Here is a 23,947-nt window from a genome sequence, read left to right on the forward strand (position 1 = left end):
ACTTATCACGAAAAATAATGGTGTAAAATCTTATTTATCTAAAAAAAGATTAATAAATCTTAATAGTGTGTTTGATTTTAGAGTTGAGTTTTGATTTTAATTGATTTGTAATGATTGTGATGTTGAATTATGAGAAAAAGCATGAAAAAGTAATAAATAGTTAAAAAAGAAAATAATGATTGTATTGTTAAATTGTATAAAAAATAATGAATAGTTGAGAGAATTTATTATTAAAAATTAAATTGAATGGTTAAAAAATTTTTAAAAAATGAAAAGTAATAATTGTGTTGTTAACTTTTATAGTGTAGTGAGTATAAGTAAAATTTTAAAATCGAATTGGGAAATCAAACGGGGATAAAGTATCTGAATGTAAGAATTCAGTTTTTGACAATAATGTGTTTATGTTATTTTCATTATGATTAATAGGTGGCTGTTTGTTCTGTCAATCTTGTTAGAAGTCAACGAATTGTTGATGTCACAACGTAAGCAATTTGAAACTGGAGTCTCTTCAATATTTTAATTTTACTAAAATTATTATTATAGATAAAAGAATTTGCTCTGCTAGACTTCTATTTTGTGACGTTGGCAACAATTTTTATTACAAGTTAAAGATACCAGTGCCTCTTCGCCAATAAACTAATTCGAGAAAAAATAATAAATAATAAATTACATAAACAAAAGATCCATCCATAATATATATATAATAATAATATGCTTATAATTTTCTCTTTCAAAACTCATAAAAATATAATATGAATAAACTGTAATGATAATACGGAAGAGCGGTTCAAAAAATTCAATTTCTTCGCAACATGAAACTTAAGTCACCCGGTGCAGTTTAACGTATTTTCATAAACAATAGATCAATTAGCATATGTACAACTGCATCGACCCTGGAGCAGCATTTTTCGAAGGGCATATTAGAGGAGAGATTTGGTCCCGCGTGCTGCGTTCAAATTTCGGTCCAAAGCTCCTCCGGTCATATCATCTACCGACAGCATGCTTTCTCTCTCTCTCTCCCCCCTTTAATTTATATTTTATTTACTTATTTATTCATTTATTATTCCCCTCATCACGTTGAAACAAAACAAATAGAAAATCCCATTAATAATTACACAAGAAACAGCTCACCATCGTTCATCATCTATGCCCCCCAAGAAAAGATAATAAATAAATAAATAAATAACATAAAATAAAAAATTGATTATCCATTTTTTTTTTTGTGAATGTAGATCTAAAGTAGATCAGGAAAAAGAAAAAAAGAAATTATTTGTGGTATTAATAAGAATTTAAAAATGAAAAATATGTAGAAAAACAACACTGAGCTTCATTAATAGCCACCAAAAACCATATAGGGAGAGAGAGAGATAGAGTGTGTGTGTGCCTCCATTTCATCACCATCACCGTCATCATCATTCGTCAATTCATCGTTCATCGTTCATCGAACATCGTCAGTTAAAAAGGCTTGGAGGGGTTTCTTCTTTGAGCTCAGGGCTAAGCTGATTCGAGTTGGTTCCGTGCTGTTCCCTCTCCCCCATAAATCTCCAGCAAACCCTAAGCCTTCGGCAACTCCCAAATCATTGCCTTCTCGGACCTCGCTCGTCCGTACCCTCGGTGTGGTGTTGATCTCCTTCTCCCGGTTGATCGCGCCTAGGTTTAATCGCTAGCTGTTCCATCGAGGTTGGAAAGCGCGGTTGCGGTGGCCAGGAGCCGGCTTAGGGTTTGAGTCCCGGGGAGCGGTCGAGAAATGGGGAGCAGGAGGGAAGAAGAGCGGAATGAGAAGATTATCAGAGGTCTCATGAAGCTCCCTCCCAACCGGAGGTGCATCAATTGCAACAGCTTGGTGAGCTTGCTTTGTGTTCCCCTCTACGCTCTTCTCGCAGCCGATGAATAACAGCTCGTGTCAACATCCGTTGCTTCTCATTTTTGTGGTGAAGCACTTCGATATGATTGCGTAATTTGAGGGTTTACTGATTGGTTTCTTGCTCGTGTTGGTGTGAGCAGGGTCCGCAGTATGTTTGTACGAATTTCTGGACCTTCGTCTGCGTGACCTGCAGTGGAATACAGTGAGTATTTTGGCTGCCTTAAATACTTTCTAAAGTTCCTGCCTGCAATCACTATAGATTTATTGTTGCTCTCGGTACTTGTTTGCTGGGAAAGAGTTCGTGAAGCTATAGGTTTAATGTCGTTAAGCTCTCATGCATGTGGTTTCTCTGCCCAAATCCAAGAGACTCAAAGATGTATTCTCCACCTATATTTTAGCTCAACACTTGTTACCCATAGCAGTGAGATTCCTTTGCCGTCAACTTTAAGCTTCATTTTGCACCTGCTGCATTTGTACTTGAGATCTTTTAAGTTGTCAAAAATTTGGTCTTGTTTGCTTTATTGCATCTTCAGGACAAGGCAAAATGAGTACTCTGGGCTGGTAGCTAGTATGGAACACCAACCTTCCGCCTGCTTCTTCTCTGAGTTATTCATTCTCAAGTCAATCTATGCCATGCTAATGTCTTTCTGTTTTAATCAGTTACATGAAGTACCTGATAATGTAGTCTTCAAATTGACTTGTTCAACTCTTTCTTTTTCCGCATAGACTTCCGCAAATTGCATGCTGTGACGCGATCAAAGCCTTCTAACATGAGTTTAGTTTGGATATGCAGCTTTTATTACTAGATGGATTCTTTTATTAGTAGATGGATTTTTAGGCCGCTTGATCTGATTAACGTCGTGCTTCATAGGATGAAGACATGTTCATTTTTCCCATGACTTCTAACCACGTCTTTTTTTTTAAAATATAAAAACAGTCGTGAATTTACTCATCGTGTGAAGTCCGTATCCATGGCAAAATTTACTTCCAAAGAAGTTGAAGCCCTTCAAAACGGTGGTAATCAGGTATTCTATGGTAAATGCATATTCTTTCTGGCAATCGTTGACTTTTTTTCATGATAATCAGACTTCCTCTTTCAGCGAGCTAGGGAAACATACCTGAAGGACTGGGACCCACAAAGGCAAAGATTGCCTGATAGCAGGTGGAAAGATGTTCTCTGAGTTCTTTGGTCTTCAATTTTTTTTTTGGAGTGTCGTATTTGTATGGTATCTGGCTTACATTTTTACTGTTGCAGTAATGCCGATAAGGTCCGGGAGTTCATTAAAAACGTGTATGTAGATAGAAGATATGCTGGAGAGAAGAACTCTGAGAAGCCTCCGAGGGATGTACAGGTTGAGCCAATAAAGTACATGTGATTTTGTTTTTAAATAAAGCGAAAGGACTTTTTTAGAATTTTTATTTAGCCAAAAAAAAAGAACGGAATTTTTTAGACTTTGGCGTGGAACTTTGGCATCTGTTACGGTGTTACCTGCAATATTCCCTCTTTCCTTGATAAACACAAAGAGGAAATCAATCGATGTTTTTCTTTACTCCCTTCAGATAGAAAACAGATTTTTCTGCTGTCTGGTTATCATTTGACATTTTTCCCCTTGAAGCAATCTGCATGTTTACGTCCTGTTATATTCAAGTTCTATGTCTGAGTCAGCCTGAATTGAACAGAGCATCAGAAGTCAGGAAGAAGAGACACGGCGTGCTAGTTCTTATCATTCATATTCTCAAAGTCCACCTTACGACTATCAATATGAGGAACGGCGATATGGTAAACCAGGTGCTGCTCTGACCAGGAAACCTGGTTCAGATCGAGGACTCTATGAAGGGAAGGTATCTAGTTTTGTGTATAGTCCGGGACGTCATAGTGAACATATGTATGAGGATAGATTTGCAAATGAGGGATCCGGTGCCAGAGTTTCAGATTACTCTGTTTCTAGTGGAGGTGACCCATTTAGATCAGGTGCTCTATCTCCAACTTTTCAAAGGGATGCTGGATATAGCAGCCCACCTTTGCCGCCGCCAAGAGGCGACTCGAGTGACAATTTAAATCGTGAAACATCAAACAAATCCTTGGAGGCAAACGTCAGGAGGGACGCGGATGGGAAACATTGTTCTCAGGTTCTAGTCTGTTTATGCTTTTCTCGTCATGTGTTATTAGATTCTTTCTTTATATTTCTGGAGTTTAAACCATTTAAATTTGAAGTACCCACTTGAAAATGTTTTCCAGGACAGAGCAGAGAACTATTGGGTGAATTATAGTGTTGCTTCAATGGGTTTGACTATCAATGGAAAAAAAAGGATTTGATTAAAATGTCTTCTTTAGTTCTGTCCTGCACTGACATAGCAAATGAAGGCGATCTTGTGATGAACATTGACATACCATGAGCATTTTTCATTCAATAAACAAAAGTAGAATTATGTAGTTAGCTTCTCTGTTCAAAACGAGTGTTAGGTTTCTTGATTGAAGTCTCTGGTCTTCTCTTAATATGGATGGAATTCGCCAGTAAAATCTGGAATTGGCCTGCAATTGGTTTCATATTCTCATGTAGATTTTTACGGTCGTCTGATGCCAAAATGATACTCTATACAGAGAACAGCGTCTTCAGGAAGTTTTGGCTCATTTGATAGCAACTCAATGTCTCTCAAGTCCTTCAATTCAGGTAGTTTAGTCAATGTTGTTCCAGAATCCGAGCAAGTTCCTGGGACTCATCAAGATAAAATATCTACCTTTTCCCAGTCAACTGTCCCTGGAAGTTCTGGTATAGACCTTTTTCAGGCAACATCTGGACCAGATCCTGCAGCTACATCAATTGACTTGTTTCAGGCACCATTTGGCCCAGAACCTAAGGATTCATCAATTGACTTGTTTCAAGCACCTCCGTCTATAGATCTTTTCCAATCCTCAACACATCCAGCTCCATCCCCAATTCAACATCAAATTCCCCAAACTACTACGTCAGCATCTTTGGATTTCTTTGCTGATTTTTCCCAGCAATCACATGCAACCATGGAAAAGACATCGCCAGAGCCATCTGTTCCTAAAAATGAAGGATGGGCGACCTTTGATTCACCCCAACCCACTACATCTGCTCCAGCTGATGAAAGTTTGACTCATGTGAAAGTACCTTCCGGTGAGGGCGATGGTAGAGAAATTTTTGATATGTATTCAACTTTGAATACAAGCCTTACTTGGCCTTCATCTCAAAAACCTGATTCTCAAGATGCACCTACGATAGCACCTCATGCATGGGATGAAAGTCTCAGCAATGTTCGAGCTCCCACTGTTATGTCAAATGCTCAGGTTAATCTCATCACACAATTTGTGCCTTATACACCAACTTTAGCAGTTTGTCGCTTTTATTTTACAATGTCTATGGATCACAAACTTTGCATGATAATTAAAAATGGACGTGATGATTCAAAGAAGAATGATCTATCTTTTTCCCACTCTAAAACAGCCATGGAATGCATTTGGAGAACCTAGTGTAGACATCCCTTCAATGGGTGCAAAGCAAACTGACGAGTCACTAGCAGCAGCTCTGGGGCATCCGTCAAACCCTGAACAGTATTTGGCACTTGAAGCCTCAGTGGTACTATGTCTTACTTTGGAATTAATTCGTACTGTTCTTGTGTAAATACTGAGCAATAATGATTCGCAGGACTTTTCTGGAATGCCATGGGTGGGAATGCCAAGACCCATGGCCTCCTCTGAGCCTTCAGCACTAAGTATCCCATCAGATGGCATTGTGGGGCCGCCACATACTCCATCATTGTTTCCTTTTATGGTGTGCATTTTTAACTGCTCTTCATCCTTGTAAATGATCATCACCCTATTGTTTTCAGTAGAGGGTGTGATTCATGAGAAAATAATGTTGTGTTCGTCAGGGGGAAACATCATCACATGGCAGTACAACTGGTTATAAATCAACCAACCCATTCGATTTCCCTTTTGACACGGATACCGAACAAGGCAATATGGTGTGTTCCATCTCTTAATTCCTTAACATGCTATTACACTTCGGTGGATTGACTTGTTACTTTATCACCACATACTACTAATAAATCATGTTTGTTACCAGATTTAACCCTCCCTGTCTCTAATTTGTTTTTCTGTTGCTGGTAGCAGTTCTTGGACATGAGCTCGTTGCAAGCTGCACTTCCTGATCCCCAACTCCCGAATTCCTTACTGGGAGGTGTATCTCAGCCATGGTTCCCACAGAACCCAGTTACACCTTATTCTGCAGTGGCTTCCCAAGGTAGACTTTTGAACTGCATTATTCAGAGCAGATATTCTGTTCTTGAAACTATAGCTGCCAAATTGAGCAGGTTTTGTAATGGTCTTAAATCATGGCAGTCTTAATAACCACAGGGTAGGTTCCATTATATATGGATTGCGTAAAATTCATGTCAACAAATACCAAGTGCAGCTTTTCAATTTTGCATATCTGAGTGTAGGAGTTCCAGTACTGCAAAAGAATAGGATTAATGCTCCGTTTGGTTTCGCAGTTAAAATCACAAAATTTTAACTTTAACTCAACACACTACGCAACAAAAATACACATTTCTCAAGTAAAAAATTTTAACTTTAACTCAACACACTACACAATCATTTGTCCTTTTCCACAATCAAAATTAAAGTTACTTTCAACTCTGAAACCAAACGCACCGTAAGAGTTTTATTTCTCCAATGTGGTAACATTGTTGTTCATTGGACGCTGTACAGGTGGCTTGGCATATATGGCAGGTCAAGCAGCAAGTCCTCAAATTTCGTAAGTTGTTTCCAGTCCTCTTGTTCTGTGAGGATTAACATATGCGAAGTAACAAGTCTACTTGGTTTATTATCACCAATCTGGACATGGCAACTTATGAAATCCAGGTAGCATGAACCTGGGTGGTTACATTTATGAGCACAATTTACTCCCAGCACCAGATTGTAGGATTGAATTTGAGTATTGGAACTGTGTACTCGTCTGAGACTCTCTAACAATGAAAAATAATTAATTTATCACTTGTGGACCTTGCCGTCCTGAATCACGACCTGATCTAAGACAAGTAGGTCTCTCCTTTGTTTGCAATTTCCGAAGTTCATGATTGAATGCCCTCGGGAAAATGTTGGATGTACAAATATTCGGGGTGCATATCCAAGTATTCATTTTCACTTTTTTTTCTTTTTGCTTTGAAATAAATATATGCAAAGTTTAAATTATTTGAATATGGAAATCACGTTCTGCTTTTGATCGCTGTGTTTTTTTTCTTTTCTCCTGTAGGAATGTCCCAGTACAAGGGCCAGTGGCCTCAATTGGAGGAAATCCGTTTGATTAGTTACCATAAGCCATGATGGAAGTAGTTTTACTTACCTATTAGTTTTGGTTTTGCTCTCTAATGAGTAGTTAGGCAGGTCATATTTATTGAGCCAAGTGACCTGAGCATGTATGATTTTTTTAATCTTATTTATTGCAAATAAACTTCACGTGTGGAAGACCCAGTTATTAAGTTCATAATCGTATCTCGGTGGTTGAGTACGCTCCCTAGTCAGTTGAAATGTGCAGAAATTGAGCCACGAGACAGTCAACAGGAGCTTGCCTGCAGGGGCATGTTTACTTTTTGTTCGTTGTGTGTAGATCAATGGCCGGTACTGATACGGGCGTTTGAGACCCAGTCGTGCACATAGATTTGCTTAATTACAAGATTGTGAGTATGCCCCATGCCGGGCCAGACTCATTCTACTACTCTAGAACAAAGCTTGGGTCTAGAACTACAAATGTTGAATCAGATCATCTAGGACAGAAATAAAGCAGTGGATCTAGACCAAAAAAATAAAAATAAAAGAGGATTGGATCACTCTCTTTGTTGTCAAGGTAAAAAGCTATAAATCGACTCTCGTGAAGAAGTAACAAATGAGACAATTGAGTCATTGACAACTGGAAGTTGCATATTATCATTTTTATTTTTATTTTTTTGGGAACAAATTCGGGGAAAGGGTTATTAAATTTATACCTTATGACTGTCGCGGGTCGAATTATCTGCCCAGTGACACCGCTTAAACCATAAACCTATGACTAGCCAACTAGGTCAGAAATTAGTCAAGCACGCAACTAAAACATACATATAAAAATAAAATGCACCCGACCATGCAGGCTTAGCCTGGCGCAGAATAGCCCGCAGACCTGATTGTGGATGACTGTATGATATATATAAAATACAGAATTGTGTCACACCAACACCATCATATGTTACAATTTCAAAACACCACTACCGCTCGTCCTAGCAAAACAAACTTACACATGGGGATGGGGGACCTTGGTATTTTATACCCTCATAATGGCAAAGTGTGTATTCACCCCCGGTCCACATGGGCCCAAGTGACCCCTGCTAGGAGGCCCCACCCAAGGACACTGCATGCAAGGCAGGGTTCAATTCAAAGACACTCCCTCATAAACTACTCTAGAGTCGTAACCTTCTCGTATATTGTTACGTTTTTAAGATAAAGACTGCAGAGAGATACTAACCCACCCCTGACGGCCAAAGATGATGAAATGCCACCCCACCAGTTATCTAGAACTTCAGGAGGTACCAACTCGGATTCTAAGGAGCAGCAGTCAGACCAGTAAACTCCTCTCTGAAATTGGATTGCTTGAATGTATGATTGATTCTGCTACTGTGAACATCAGAGGGGGTACAGCAGTTTCTGCAGGATCGACTCAAGTGGCCCTCCACCTCATCACTACTCAGGATGTTTTACCTAGTTTTCCAGGACAAGAAAGAGAGAATAGAGAGATTAACTACAACAAAACAAGTTGACATAGACACGAAACATATGACTTAGGTGAGTTTGAACAGCATTAACCATCAAGAACATTGCCATATAGAAATAGCTCTTCAAATGCTTCCATCCAAGGAAAATATTATTGTTAGAAACGGCGTTCCATTTTCAAAAGAGATCAGAAATCAAACTTTTGCTGCTGCCTTTCCAACTTGTTTTGCCAACCACTGTAAACACATTGCCAAATACCTAACTTTACTTTAAATTTTCATAGTACAGCTGATCAATCAACAAATGTCATCAAAAGCAGGAACCCGAAAGACAAAACAGACGGAAATGTGGATGTTCCTGAGAAACAAATCATGGAAGAATGCAAGCATGTAGCTTTCAAAACCAGCTTCATCTAAGGAGAACATTGTGCAATGCATATACTTACTTCACATACCGAGCCGAAATTAGGCGAGATGAATGTGGGCATACACAACAAACTTGAATATGATAGCACAATAAATCGACAAGAATCCAACAGAAACCAAAAAATATATATATATAGATTAATGTACAGAGATCTCATCAAAATATATTAGAGAATGAAAAGTTAGAACCTTCAGATTCTGTGCATCTCTTTATCTTCTTCCTCTTCCCACTAGTTTCATGAACTTCATAATCACGAAAAGGATGATACTTGATTGACTCTAGCTCTTGCTTGGACACATCTAGCCTCCGTCTCTCATCTTCCTGCCAAACACGAGTCGTCAATAAAGCAACAAGCAAACTAAAAGGCCGCCTAAATAAGCAGTGGTCTTAGAATCACCAACTGAGAACAAATGTATGCTTTGCCAATTAGCCAAGTCCCACGTAGCATTCAGTTCACGCTATTAGCACCACAAGACTACCGCAGATAATGATAATACAACACCAATACTCCTCAAATCAGCAACACTAAATACATATGTGAGTGTGCTTGTGCGTGTATGGATGAGGAACTTACATATGACTTGCGCAACATGGAAATCTGCATCTTGCAGACCCTAAGGTCCATCTCCAGCGCTCTAATTTGAGACTCAACGGGCACCGTACATTGCTCTACCAAACTCTTTTGCCTTCCCCTAACAACATGCGGCTGCCAAACATTCAATGCCACCGATGCTTGCCTTATCAATCAAACAGACACATGCAAATGATTGCGTAAATAACATGCCCTAACTCTGAATCAAAGAAAAGCAATAAAGAGAAGTCAATAGACTGGCGAATTATCGATTCACTTACCTGACCCTCTGCAGGTTGGACAATTCAGCAGCGGTAGTCTTCAACTTATCGCTCTCCAGGGCTAAAGAGGCCTCCATGCTGCTGAGCTTCTTCGAGTGCTCAGCGATCTGGCTCTCCTTCCGCAACACAGCCCTCCGATGTGCTGCAAGCTTCCTATCGCGGTCCCTCTCGAACCTTCTCCACAAGAAGCGGAAACCGAATAATAACACAGGCTCGACGGCGAAGAAGATGCCTCGTCACCATATGGTCAAGAGCGTAACAGAGGATACCTGATCCGGTAGAGCGATTGGGAAGAAGGCGGCAGAGAACTGGCGGCGGTGGACGGAGCCGAGGAGGAAGGGGGCGGCGGAGGGAAGTCGGAGGAGAGGAGACGGGACCAGAGAGAGTCCTCGCTGGAGAGACGGTGGAAGCGTCGGGAGGAGATGGAGAGGCAGCAGAGGTCCCTGTAGGTGAGGGTTGGGTTAGGGCTTCGGACGCCGATGTCGAGGATGAGCCTCCACAGCTCGTCTGGCAAGGTCGACATCGTCGTTCACCCCACTTCGAGAGAGAGAGACGGGAGCCGCGACGAAGCCGGGAATCAGAGAAGCCGAAAGCACTGAGCGGCCTGCTCATTTTGGCGGTTCAGCCGCCACGCCAGCGGCTCGGGAATGATTTTTTTATCAATTTGATTTTTTATCACTGTCACTCCTAATTGCCACCACTTTTATCACGTATTTTTATCAGTAATTAGCCATAAATGTTTTCAGTCCGTCTAATATTTATACCTCTCCGTTAAATTCGGTGGCAGACAATATCATGGACGGCATTATCTTCATTTTGGATGTCACATCATTTTTTCGTCACGGAGATTAACGGAGAGGTAAAAATGTTAGACGAAATAAAAACGTTTATGACTAATTAGTGACAAAAATATGTTGATGATAAAAGTGAAGGCAATTTAATAAGTGAATGATGATCGTAATAGTCTACTCTTTTATATTTTTGCAGAGAAGAAATTTCTGTCCGGTTCTTGTTCTTCGTCTACGCCCCCTTACTGAACGAGATCATCTCTCTCTACCAAAGCAGCTTCATCCCGGGAAGACGATCGGGCGACAACGTAATTATCCTCCGTGAAGTAATTCAATCAGGTCTGGGAAAGTTGGTGGATTCGTCCTAAAGCTGGACCTCGATGAAGCATTCGACAGAACTGAGTGGAGCTTTGTTCGAAAAGTGCTTTGTCTACTTCGGTTTTTCCAGACAAATGGATCAGATTAGTCTTTCTTCACCTGTATATCCTCCACTTCCATGGCAGAATCATCTCTTCCTTTCGGGCCCTCTCGAGGAATCAGACAAGGGGGGATCCCCTTTCCCCTACATCTTCCTCCTCTGCTTGGAATACCTATCGAATATAGTGAAAAGTGCAGTCGAATCGAAGAACTGGTTTGCTATAAAACCATTTCAAGGCTCCTCCGCTCTCTCACATCTCCTCTTTGCGGACGACATCATTCGTATGGGAAACATGAAACAGACTACTATGTCTTTTCTCGAGTTGATCCTACACCAATTTTGCTATGGGTTAGGGATGAAATTGCTATGACTTGATCCTATACCACAGCGGCTCTAAAAAACATTTCAAGGGGTGGCCATTACTGATGACCTCGGGAAGTATTTGGGATTTCCGATATCCCTCTCGAAACCAAAAGAGACTGACTTCTCATTCATCATTGACAAGGTCAGATCCAAACTTGCGGGCTGGAAATCTAATTGACGGGTCGAGCTACTCTAATTGACTCCACTACCTCTGCCATCCCCTCCTACGTAATGCAATGCACCTATCTTCCAAAAAGAGGTAACCTTCAAGCTTGACCAGATTAATCGAGATTTCTTGTGGGGGAACCACTACTGAGAAGAAAAAGCTGCATCTCGTCAATTGGAAGACCATCACCCTCCTAAAAGAAGCGGGTGGATTGGGCCTCAAACGACTGGAGCAAAGAAACAAAGCACTCCTTGGATGTCTGCCATCATGTATGGTTAAGGAAGACTCCCCTTGGGCTAAGTTACTCCGACTTAAATTCACTCGGAGCAGAACAACCTTCAAATGGACTGGTTCACCAGCTTGGAAAGCCCTCAAAGTGGGAATGGAAGTCTGGACCACCAGCGTTAAAATACATAGTCGGAGATGGTACCCAAGTCAACCTCTGGAATGATCGGTGGGTTGGACCCTCGCCCCTACGAAAACTTATCCAGGGCCCCCTTCCTTTGGGAGAAGAAGCTCGAACAGTTAATACCATCATCAACTCGAGTAGGCATTGGGATCTCAGCAGTCTCCACCTCCCAATGGAGCTCCAAGACATAATCAAAGGCCTCCCCTAAGCCTCAACCCCCTCGCCGAAGACTCACCAATACAGGGACTTCCCAAAAATGGCGATTTTTCATCAAAATCCGCCCTTTAGAATTGGATCTGGAAATGTCCAACAATCTCGAGAATGCAACATTTTCTATGGCTTTGCTCCAGGGATAGGATAGCCTCGGCAAATTTGCTCTCATGACGAGGTCTGCCTATGAGCCCCTCTTGCCCCCGTTGTGCTAGTGTTGAAACAACCATCCACATTCTGCGAGATTGCACTCACGCCATTAACTTCTGGCACTAGCTTGGCATCCCAGACAAAATCTATTCCTCCTTCCACTGTCCCCTTCAAGAGTGGCTTCAGACCAACTGCTCCACTAAACTAACCTCGACCGTGGGTATCCAGTGGGGTACTTTGTTCTCCTACGTCCTATAGTCTCTCTGGAAGAATCAGAACTCTCTATTGTTCTCCAAGCAGTCCCTCAATGCGAATTTACCTGCCTTCACTCTCCAACTTGCCGCAGAAATGTCTAGCGCCCAAAAAGCAGCCATAACAGTGGCTTATGTGTCCAAGAATGTGAGCTGGGCCTCAAGCTCAATACAGATGGATCGAGTCCAGGCAACTCCGGGAAAGCAGGAGCTGGTAGACTGATCAGAGATCGTTAACGGAGATTGGGTCAAGGGCTTTTTAGTCACTCAATATACGACAAATCATAGTGGAAGTTGATGCATCTACTGTTCTGCACGTGGTCTGGAATGCTGATAGCTCTAATCATCTACTATGGCCGCTCATTAATGAATACAAGATGCTGAGCAGTCCTTCGAGGTGGTTAAACCTACTCATGCATTTAGGGAGGCTAATTCTTGCGCGGATCTCCTAGCTCGAGCTGGTGGACTTCAACATGAAGATATCATTTTATTTGATGTTGTTCCTCCATTTCTTAGCTTAGCTCTGTTTGGAGACAGTATGGGAGCCTCTGCGCCCCGGCTTGTAAAAGACCACGGTTAATCTTTAATGCATTATCCTCCAAAAAAAAAAAATCTATCCTTTCGTTGAATGAATGTCATATTTACCCCCCCCCCCCCCCCCCCCCCCCAAAAAAAAATAAAAGAAAAAGAAAGAAAGAAAAGCTTTGACCAGCCATTTTGATCTCTTTATATTACACCGTACCAGAACTGAACCAAATCCCTTTTCTAGGTGCTCCTAGAATAGGCTTTGACACGACTAGACCTGTTAAACACGATTATCATTGTTTTTCGTACTTGCCCTACTAGACATGCTACAATATTATCATTTGACGTATTGAATCTACACAAAAATTCATGCCTAAACGTTCACGAACAACTTCAACCCAAGTACATATATAATTTTTTTTTAAAAAAAAGTTTTGCTGAAAAGGGCAATCGACTCAAAGAATGTTCAGAATGCTCACATGGCTTGGGCTATTTTTCAACCCCCAAAAAAAAAAAAAAGAGTCCGACACCGCACATCCTATTTCTCTCCTTCAAAGTAAGTTGCAGATAAAATTCAGGGCATAATACAGACTCTGCATGGTAATATTGCTGCATAAGTATTACATTGTACCTGATTATCTTCCTCCCTTTCTACTTTCTAACAAGCATGGTTAAATCCAAAGGTGCTTCAGCTCACCCGAAAACAAACAAAACTGAATAAGAAAATCGGAAGATGCAGATGGGTCAACTTACAAAATACATGCGCAAGCACAAGAAATAGTTTATTCACGGATCGAAAATAATTTAACCCCAAAGAAAGATTTAACGCAGTTTTTATATGATTTCCGAGGAATCCTCATCACCTGTCCACGAGTAAGCACCTAATTGGTAATGGTTCAGCCCACAAAGACAAGACATCTGAAGATCAACTAAAGAGTGCAGTAAATAAAATTATAAAATCCCTGTCCCCTCATTCGTTCCTTTCAGCCACCAAATAGCCAATCATACAACTTGAGTATGCATCCACAAATAACACAGCTATACCACTCAAGTGCTTTTTGCCTCTAATTCTTAAACCTAGTCAATAACTCAGAGGCAACCTACAGCAACATAGATCCACAGGGTAAAATTGACGAGCATAGATTAGCCGACATAATTCACATACCACATCACAAGGCAGATAAATGTCCTGCATATTCCATAAGCATTGTTCGCTTATGGTCAAACAGAGTAGCTAAGATAATATGCCAGTAAGTAGGATATAGCATGGTTCACTGGCTGAGCAGTCGAATTGTTTTCTCTATGAATTGTTTCTCTATGCATTGATATTTTTTTCTATCAATTCTGCTGCAATCTCATCTGCAACTACATGTTATGGCTTCAATAGGCAAAAGATACAGCGGGCAAATCAATCACTATAACTAGTGAAACATAAACCCAAGTTGGTGAGCAGCTTGGAATTTATAGATATATTGCCATTACAAGTGAATGAGTAAATAATCACGGAAAAATTTAAAACCCCGTTTGGATTCAGAGTTACTTGATTTTAACTTTAACTTTAACTTTAACTCAACACACTACACAACAAAAATACACATTTCTCAATTTAAAAATTTTAACTTTAACTTTAACTCAACACACTACACAATAAAAACACACGTTTCCCAAGTCAAATTTATAAACATATCTCATTTGTCCTTTTCCACAATCAAAATTAAAATCAAAATCAAAGTAATTTTAACTCTGAATCCAAACGGCCTCTCCTAAGGTACGGAAAACAAGCCCATTAATAATGTAGAAACATGGCATTGCCAGAGATAATGATTATACTTATCAGCAAAACAAAAATTTTAATGCCTTTGGCACGTTATTTTTATGATTAAATACTAAATCATTTAGATATCATTCTGTCTGTTAGATAACAATAAGAAGAATTCGATTGTAAGATGATGGAGTTTGTGAAAACAATCAAGGGAAATATGGCAGAGCTGAATGAAGATTCAGACCATATTCTTCTAAAAATTGACAACTGATATTTAAGAACTGTGTCTCTTAATAAGATAAGCCTATATGGGCAAAAAGAGATATTTCAATTTCGGCCAAGAGTTTCCTAAGATTCTATAGCTACTAAACCAAGTTTCCACAATCTATGTCAACCAAATTCCAAATTGTTTACCTTCTTAATGGGACCAGTGCCCTATAAATCTAAACGCTTTTGTACCTAGTAGAAGATATTACCTCAATGAAAGCACAGTGAGCAATTTTCACATCGACAAAATAAAAATTGATCTAAGAATAGCAAAGTGGTAAGGAAAATGCCAGTTGCATTGTATTTAATCCATTACCAGATACTCCTGAAGTTGCAGCACTACATGAACCTGGATCTTGCTAGAAGTTACATCAGAGGTGATTAACGCAATAATCCCCTGACTGTGTACATCAAAACCCAGAAGGCCCCAGAATATAGTGTAATGTCTCATCTGGCGGGTCAAAACATCATTAAATTTGTTGAAACACCAACAACGAAAGGTTCCATTAATAACCGGGTCAGGAAGTAAAACATGATGCCTAGCGCGATAGAAATGGGAAGGGCAGGCAGAGCTCGGCGGCACACAGACAACAGAATAAGGGTGCACCCAAGTCCCGAAACAATCGCTAGGTAACAAGCATACACAGTCATCAAATCATACATTGCCGCTCTGCCCACGAGAACACTGTAAAAGATGAAATCTCCGAGACCGAGCCTAATACCTCTGTTCGAGCTTGAATCGTCGTCACTATTATCATCCCCCCTAGTTTGCTCTCTTTGATTCCCCACTTCTGGAACTTCAACCAATGGGGACATCTCCTCGATCTCCAACTCCCTATTTCCCAACTGCCCAACTCTATTGGGAGTATTGACATTCACCACTGAATACTCCGATGAGTCACTGCTGGAAGAGTGCCTTTGCCTTACGTTACCCACCAATGGAGACGTTTCCTCCCCTTCATATCTGAGACTTCCACCCTCATCATTCCTCGAATTCCCTCTACCACCATCAATGACATTGTTCTGAGCATTGTTTCCAGAAACCGATTGCAGCTCAACTGATCCTGAATCAGAAAATCCAGCAACCAAGGGGCCCATGTTCGACCTGCGATTATCACTACCTTGCGGAGCGACAGGGCGGGCCTCGTAGACAAGGGCCGGGAGCTCCTCGTCCCTGCTCGAAGCCAACTCAACGAGTATCTTTAGGGGCCCGCCGGGAGCCAAGACAGCGACCAGGTCATACACAGCCAGCGCCACAAGCAAAACCCAAGTAGTCCACTCAGGCAATTTGGTAAACCAAGCGGCGACAATTATCCCGAGACAAACCATATAAAACTGCCTCAGGAGAATCGGAATCCCACCAGAAAAGACGGAGAGGACCCCGACAACGGTGAAATTGAACAACAGCAGGAAGCAGGTGATGGAGTCGACGGGAATAGAGAAATGCTGAATGACGGAGAGGAAGATCGAACCCCCCATGGTGCCGAGCACGAAGAAGGCTGAGAAGCGGGTGTAGTTCTTGAGGAAATTGGTGAACTTGAAGTAGTAGAGGGCAACCAGCACGAAGGTGACGACAGCGATGAGGATGACGAAGACGAGGGCATTGAGGAGGGCGCCCTCGAGTTTCTGGGTGGCGGAGTCGGAGGGGTTCTCGAGGTAGACGAGGTTGGCGGCTGTGCGGATCGGGGCGGAGGAGGGAGTGGAGAAGGGGTTTGAGGGGGAGAGGGCGTAGACTAGGAGGACCACGAGGAGCATGCAGATGGAGACCGGCGACATCACGCCGATGATCTCGACGCCGATCGATTCGAGGATGCTCGACTCCATCTCTCGGGGGAAAGAATCCGGGCGAACAGGCGGTGGGCAACTTAGGGCTTAAGGCATCGCCATTTGCAGCGTGGGCAGCTCTGCAACTTCAGTGGGCTTCAAAGGGAGAGAGAATAGTAGGACGGGAGAGAGATGAAAAGTAAGACAAACTCTGCGTGTCGAAGTGGAATTTCAGAAAGTCACCGTTTACTTTTCGCAATTTGGACTAAAAAAGAAATACATATATACAAACATGAAAAAAAAAAATGTAAAATTTTATGTATTTATATATATATATATATATCGAGGCCCATCTTGCTCATGGATGATCCGGTCCATTGCTATGGGCCTCGATGACTTTTCCTCAATCGTTGCATGAGATTGGACTTCCTAATCCCCGGTATGAACCAACGTCTCGACAAAAGATTGTGTTCGAACTTGATTTGCCCCATTTAAACAATATATGAACTGGTCTTACTATCGAGGCCGTTAATCGCTCTCTCTGAATTAGCTCATAGCGAAGTGACTGTGAATTGGAGGTACTTCCCCGTAGCATTCCATTTTCGAGATCTTTCATCCCGGCTTACGATATATATGAATATGACCACATTAGCATGTGCAAGGAGCCAATAGAGGTAGTGTTTTCGAAAATAATATATGCTCGCGTGTAATATATATAAATAAATAAATAAATAAATATGGCAAATGCATTTATTTATTTTTATGATGCAAAGGAATATTAAATATTAATAGAGGTCAAAAGGAGTGGACCTCTTCAATAATCTCAGGGCATGCCCGAAACCGCATTAGTTGTTTGGGTTTGTGTCGGTCGCCTCCTCATTACTCTCCACTCTCCAAAAAGTCAATTCCGTCCTCTTTCTTAATCCTAATTTCTCGCGATCACATGTTGTATACCCTTCCCCATGTTTCAAAAAATAAAATATAATATAATATAAAAAAAATTGATTGATTTTATTGTCTGTATTTCCCCAGAAGTTTCTGGAAAACCATCAAAATTGCGACCCCTGAAATGCGATGCACGATATCCTGAAATTTTTCAATGGCAAGAATGAAACTCGATTGAAACCTCTTAATTGCAGACAACAACATATATAACCGAAGTATTGTCTTTGTGGACGTTTCGCGTAGCGGAAAATGAGTGTAAACTGTCGTAAAAGTGAAGTTTTTGATCGATACAAGAAACCAAATACATATATTTTGCGTGTGCGTTTTTTTTTTTTTAATAAGCCTCTTAACCTAACAAACTAAGAGTAAATCATTATATATTCTTCTGGGTCAGCATTTTTTTCCAAAATTACAAAGAAAGAGGGGGCAGAGAGCGTTGCCAATTACACAAAACACTGAGGGCAGGACAATATGTTGAAATGGTAATAACAACTTTAGCCATAGCAAGACAGCAGAAGAAAATTCATTTTGGTGAAACCAAATGGACAAGTCATTGCAAAATATTCAATGTGAAATTAGTGGGGGGCAGTCAATTCCTGGAATCGCTAATCTAACCCACCTAAGCACTCTTTAAGCCAAAAGGGAAGGAGACTCATGAAAATAAAGAAAATGACGGCAAAGAAAGAAAGACTCTGCCATTCCTTTCCCATCTTGGCATGTGAACCGAAGAAGATATACTCAACGATGCTAGACTAAATGATACTATATTTGACATGACACTGTAACACGAATGCGGTTCGTGCACATCGAGATGAGGGGCGGATTCTAGAGAAGTAAAAATATCAGATTGCCTGTCATGAGTCGGGTCTATGGCATCGGTTAACACGAGATTGGCGTTTCGTGTAGCGAGATTATTAGAGTTAATGAAAAGAAAGGAAGGGTGAGTCGGCAAGGTAGATCAATGGCGGGGTTAAAAAGAAAAGTGCTTGCCTTGGTATTAATTTCACCCAAGTATATAAATGGTCATGGCACTATTGATGGGTCACGGTGCCGAAGAGATCAGATAGAGAGGGGGAGAGAGCAGGTTTTCAGACAGAACAGCAACAGATAACAGAGGAGACAACATCAGGATTCTCTAGAGTAGGCCTGTTCCGTTCTGTTCTTTAGATTAGCAAAGAGGAGCCATGGGAAGACCTCCATGCTGTGATCAAGTGGGCATCAAGAAAGGCCCATGGACTCCTGAGGAAGACATCATACTCGTCTCTTACATTCAAGAACATGGCCCCGGTAACTGGAGATCAGTCCCCACTAACACAGGTAATTCATTCTCGTCATCCCAGGGATTCGACCCGAGGGATTAGCTTGTACTTAAATTTTTGCGAACGTGAAACTGTTCTTCTTAGGTTCTTGGATTCTCTATGGTAAAGTTTGTCTTTTCTTTGTTCTGTTATGGTGCACAAAAAGGGCTGTTGAGGTGCAGCAAGAGTTGCAGGCTGAGATGGACTAACTACCTCAGACCCGGAATCAAGAGGGGGAACTTCACTCCTCATGAAGAAGGGATGATCATTCACCTCCAAGCTTTATTGGGTAACAAGTAATCTTCTTCCCGATTCCCGCTTCATGATTGAATTCATTATGTGTTCCGGGTTTTGTCCATGAGCGAGTGAAACTATGTTAACTTTTCCTTTTTGTCGGGGTAGATGGGCGGCCATAGCTTCATACCTCCCGCAGAGGACGGACAATGACATAAAGAACTACTGGAACACTCACTTAAAGAAAAAGCTGAAGAAGTTCCAAGCTTCAGATCAGACGGGCACGGCTCACCACGATCAGCTTGTGCAGAGAAGTACTCTGGGCGACCAGCGGAGAGGCTTGGCAGGAGATATCACGAGCAGCAGCTCTTCCTCGACGTATGCTTCGAGCACTGAGAACATCTCAAGACTTCTCGAAGGGTGGATGAGATCCTCCCCGAAGAACAGCACCAACACCACCACCGCTTTTGCTACTACTAACAGCGGCAACTACAACCTCAAAAATCTCGAGCTAGAGAAGGACTCTTCAATTGAGAACGCTACAGCTTCCCTCAGCTGCTACCACCCGAAGGTCGAGCAAGAGGAGGTTTTTTGTGGAGATCGCTTGATTCCCCATGATGAGTTCGAGTCGATCCTGTCCTTTGAGAATTTGAACGCCAACGTTTCGTGGGACAAGTCGTCGACCTGTGACCAGAAGGTTGCCATTGGCAGGCTGAGATCTGATCATCCTCAGCAGCAGCAGGCTTCTCCTCCTCCTCCATTGTCCTTCCTTGAGAAGTGGCTGTTCGATGAGACAACTAACGGAGGTCAAGTGGAAGAGATAATGGAACTGCCTTCAATCTTCTGATAGTTTCAACATCTACAATACTTTTATTATTAGTAGTTTAATTAGAACTAAGATTAATTAAGAAATAAAGAAAATCAAAATGTTCAATCTTCTGATCTTTCCTTTTGCTTTGTTCTTCTTTTTTTTTTTGGGGGGGGGGGAGGGGTTCTAAGAAGTTGGGATCTCTGTTCTTTGTTTCTTTAGCATTGTAACTCAATTATTAGGAGAACCATATAACATGCGAAGAGAGGACCATGGATGAAGTTATGTGCCAAATTATCCATGCTTCTATCTTCATGCGCCACTATGTGAAAAATCGTCATCTATACTGAAATTGTATGCCATTTCCGTTCTATTTCAACGAATTATCGAAGTCGTTCTCTGATATAGAATCCCTATTTTTACGGGCCGGTTGTGCAACTTGCAATCCGTGGAGGTCAATATATATTCGAATTCGGCCGATCAATATAAGATAAAAAGATCATTCTTCCCACCAAAAAGATCAATCCTCTTTTTACTATAGAAGGCAATGCCCATTTGCCGACAATTCGAGCTTTGAAGCAAATGGGGTGAGGAATATAATATAGTACTAGTACTAGAAATAAATTGGAGGGAAATTCTTAAAATAATAATAATATGAAGAATATTTATAATAAATATATATATGTGTGTGTGTGTGTGTGTGTGATCTAAAATTAGGAGAGGAATAGGGGAAAGTGTCACGAAAATCTTGCACCGTAAATGAGGTAATTGGAAAAGGGAGGGGTAGGCTTCTTTTCGAAGAAAAGATGAGAGGGAAACCTGTGATCTCATTTTGACCTTTCGGTTGTTGTGTGAATAATAACATCAATAATAAGAACAAGAGGAAGAGGAAGAAAGCTGGAAAATTTGCACCATTTGTTGTTTATTTTCTCTACCGGCAGCTGAAAATATTTCTCATATTCATAATTACCATGCAATTCAATAATTTCGAAGTGAATATTAAACATGACCTCCTTTTAAGCTCAAATGAGTTTGGATAGAGGTTCAGGTCAGCTTGCCTGCGCCATTGCTGGCCGATGCTCTCTCCGCCGTGAAAGCATCCTAGTTTAAGAAGGCCGGGTTACTTTCGCCTGGGCGCTAGGGCCTCCAAACCGAACGATATCTTTTTTTTTTTAAAAAAAAAAAGGAAAGAAAGAAAGAAAAGGACTATTGTGTGAATTTCTAATTTTTTCGTATTCACAGGATGCAGGGAACTGTCTGAGTCTTTTTCTTTTTTTTTTGGCATCCCCATTCTGTGACTTCTATCCTTAACCAGCTCATCACTTGATGTTCATATGTTTAGTTGACTTCACTGTGGTCCTGAAATCTTTAGAAACATAATTAATTATATGTATGAACAATGGGGAAGGAATGTTACGATTGGTCGCAAATTTATTAGAGCAGCTGCCAAGGTCGGAAGCTTATAGTAAGATGCTAATAGTCAACTGTTCGTGACTAGTACTCCTTTAACTTCTCACTTAGTTAACACTTCGTAGAGAAAAAAATAAAATAAACCATTTTCAAATAGACCAGTTAAAGAAGTTCCTTACTTTCGGGTATTCTCGTCCATGGAAACTACTTCAACTTCCCGACCTTATAAGAAGATTCGAACTAATGATCATCAGATGGCCGACCCTCCGCAGCATTCATACTAATCGGAAGTGCGAAACTTATCGTCAATATATTGTCAAGAGAGTTTCATTTGTTTATAACAACCATATTTACATGCGTATTCGCTACATACATTTGAGAGTTCCGATATTACATGCCCAAATATGTACTTCGAATTGGTTTTTTGACCGATGGAAAAATTATCGTTGTCTAACTTACGTCTGGAAATACATACGTTATGCTCAACAACTCATGTAGAATTCCATTTCAGCATTCTCCATCTCTACATTAATAGCTTGTTTGAATATGAGAGAAACGGAAGGAAAGGGAGGGGAATGGAAGGTATGTCGAAACAAGATTAATTTTTTCATTCTCTTCCCTTCCCTTCCCTTTCCCTTACTGAGCTATTTCTAAAGGAGGTAAATTTTTACCTTCCACTCCCTTCCCTTTCCCTTTAATGACTCCAATCCAAAGGGAGTGTCAACTTATTTCATCCCTGATGAAATTCAAAGTTTGCATATATTTCGGCTATTTAATTAGGAGATCTCATTTGTATCTTTAATATTTAATAAGGCCCATCACATCAATATTTCTCACTCACACGAAATAATGTCAGGAATTATATGATCCTTGTTCTCCATTTGCGCAAAATAGCATTCGTGTTGTTGCTTACATACACACATAACATGTACATATATGTTATTGAATGTATTTTTTGGTATGGGTCTGAAAATTTAATAGGGCCGACTAGTTTAATTTGAATTAGATTGACCCTATATTCATAAACGGAAAGTCATTTGAACCAATCCATCTTAATTGTTATTGTGTGTATTTATTTATTTATGGGGAATTCTAACGTGACATCAAATTGTTGTGACACATTTGGTACATCAGTTCAAATATTTACTATTTCAGTTCGAGTATTTAGTACTTTTACTAGTTTAATTTGAATCAAATGGACCATCTATTCAAAAAACTCGAGGTCAATATCTTATTCAAAGGGAATAAACGCGGTGTCATTTGAACCAATCCACCTCAATTGTTATTGTGTGTATTTATTTATATATGTGGAATTCTAACATCACATCAAATTGTTGTGACACACTTAGTATATCAGTTTAAGTATTTAGTACTTTTACTATTTGTGATTAATTATACCAAATACTAAACACTAATTGAACTAAGATACTAGAACTGAAAGTAAGAGTAATAAATACTCATACTAATTACGAATACTAAAAGTAATAGATAATTGAACGAAAACACTAAATACTTGAACTGAAAGTATAATACACGTTATGTTATCGTGATTTCATATCATAGAAAGATCTTTAGGGACCGTGGGACTACGATCTATATCTATATAATATCTATATAGACTGCTCTTATCAGTCTTCACACTGACACGTGGCAAATCTAATTGAGCTCGTATGAGTCATGACAGTCAACGCAAAAAGGAAAGAAAGAAAAACTCTTGAAAAATTTTGATACTGAGACAAAAAGGAGTGAAAAAAAAAAAAGGTTAGTTATTAACGGCAGCATGACCAACGTACCAAAACCTGAGAATCAGAAAATTGTCTTGTTAGGCAGTTGAAAATCAGAAGAATCTCCAATTTATCTTAGACAAACCACAAAAACATATGTAAGACAAAGGAGTGAAATTACTTCTCATTGTCGAAGCTGATTTACCTTACCGCTCCGGTGCGGTACTGAAGAACCTTCGCCGTTGAATATGGTCTCTAGCAGTACCAGGGCCTAAAGTGTCGTATCGCAAGAATATGATAGAGAGCATATTAATGTTATCAAAGATGGTGCATAGTAAAGCACATCTTATTCTAGAAATCAAAACGTTTTAAATTCGATACTCGTCGGGAGCCATTCGTGCCATTTTATTATGCTATGTGTCTATATCTCTTGACATGTTCAAGGCCATAGAATAGGGAACATCAGCACGATTGCTAATCGGAATAGTCCGATAAACTCTGTGGTTCATATCCAATTCGCGGGTTGATCCCACCGCATTGAATGCAA

General features: G+C 40.5%; 4 protein-coding genes and 1 long non-coding RNA gene across 7 annotated transcripts; 3 read left to right on the forward strand and 2 right to left on the reverse strand.

Annotated features, from left to right (window-relative positions):
- The first annotated feature begins 1,359 nt into the window (after positions 1-1,359).
- Positions 1,360-7,398, forward strand: LOC116198158 (probable ADP-ribosylation factor GTPase-activating protein AGD14). Of its 2 annotated transcripts, none has more exons than XM_031528510.1 (13): positions 1,360-1,843; positions 2,005-2,066; positions 2,802-2,889; positions 2,965-3,026; positions 3,120-3,216; positions 3,545-3,994; positions 4,467-5,177; positions 5,335-5,466; positions 5,536-5,661; positions 5,762-5,854; positions 6,000-6,132; positions 6,600-6,645; positions 7,144-7,398. In XM_031528510.1, exons 1-13 carry the CDS (start codon positions 1,748-1,750, stop codon positions 7,196-7,198), a joined length of 2,151 nt encoding a protein of 716 aa, XP_031384370.1. In that variant the 5' UTR covers positions 1,360-1,747; the 3' UTR covers positions 7,199-7,398. The 2 variants fall into 2 exon arrangements, with proteins under 2 accessions (XP_031384370.1, XP_031384371.1); XM_031528511.1 differs by having other exon boundaries at positions 1,361-1,843; positions 6,003-6,132.
- Positions 7,399-7,985: 587 nt separating this feature from the next.
- LOC116198159 (F-box protein SKIP24) lies at positions 7,986-10,897 on the reverse strand. Of its 2 annotated transcripts, XR_004155155.1 has the most exons (6): positions 10,178-10,897; positions 9,909-10,082; positions 9,631-9,793; positions 9,245-9,377; positions 8,386-8,618; positions 7,986-8,271 (listed from the first exon to the last, which is right to left on the reverse strand). XR_004155155.1 is itself a non-coding variant. In XM_031528512.1 (5 exons), exons 1-5 carry the CDS (start codon positions 10,429-10,431, stop codon positions 8,605-8,607), a joined length of 738 nt encoding a protein of 245 aa, XP_031384372.1. In that variant the 5' UTR covers positions 10,432-10,897; the 3' UTR covers positions 7,986-8,604. The 2 variants fall into 2 exon arrangements, 1 of the variants encoding a protein (XP_031384372.1); XM_031528512.1 differs by having other exon boundaries at positions 7,986-8,618.
- Positions 10,644-13,320, forward strand: LOC116198161. The gene is made up of 2 exons (XR_004155156.1): positions 10,644-10,767; positions 10,896-13,320. It is a non-coding gene; the product is annotated as an uncharacterized LOC116198161 (long non-coding RNA).
- A 2,172-nt stretch (positions 13,321-15,492) lies between these two features.
- On the reverse strand, positions 15,493-17,202 carry LOC116197487 (presenilin-like protein At1g08700). The gene has a single exon (XM_031527643.1). It carries the CDS (start codon positions 17,039-17,041, stop codon positions 15,677-15,679), a length of 1,365 nt encoding a protein of 454 aa, XP_031383503.1. The 5' UTR covers positions 17,042-17,202; the 3' UTR covers positions 15,493-15,676.
- Positions 17,203-18,867: 1,665 nt separating this feature from the next.
- On the forward strand, positions 18,868-20,645 carry LOC116194888 (transcription factor MYB60). Its single transcript, XM_031523796.1, has 3 exons — positions 18,868-19,243; positions 19,391-19,520; positions 19,627-20,645. The coding sequence occupies exons 1-3, from the start codon at positions 19,111-19,113 to the stop codon at positions 20,303-20,305; spliced, it is 942 nt and encodes a 313-aa protein (XP_031379656.1). The 5' UTR covers positions 18,868-19,110; the 3' UTR covers positions 20,306-20,645.
- The last annotated feature ends 3,302 nt before the right edge of the window (positions 20,646-23,947 follow it).

The sequence above is a fragment of the Punica granatum genome, chromosome 2 (assembly GCF_007655135.1).
Source record: "Punica granatum isolate Tunisia-2019 chromosome 2, ASM765513v2, whole genome shotgun sequence".
In the NCBI taxonomy this organism is placed as follows: Eukaryota; Viridiplantae; Streptophyta; class Magnoliopsida; order Myrtales; family Lythraceae; genus Punica; species Punica granatum.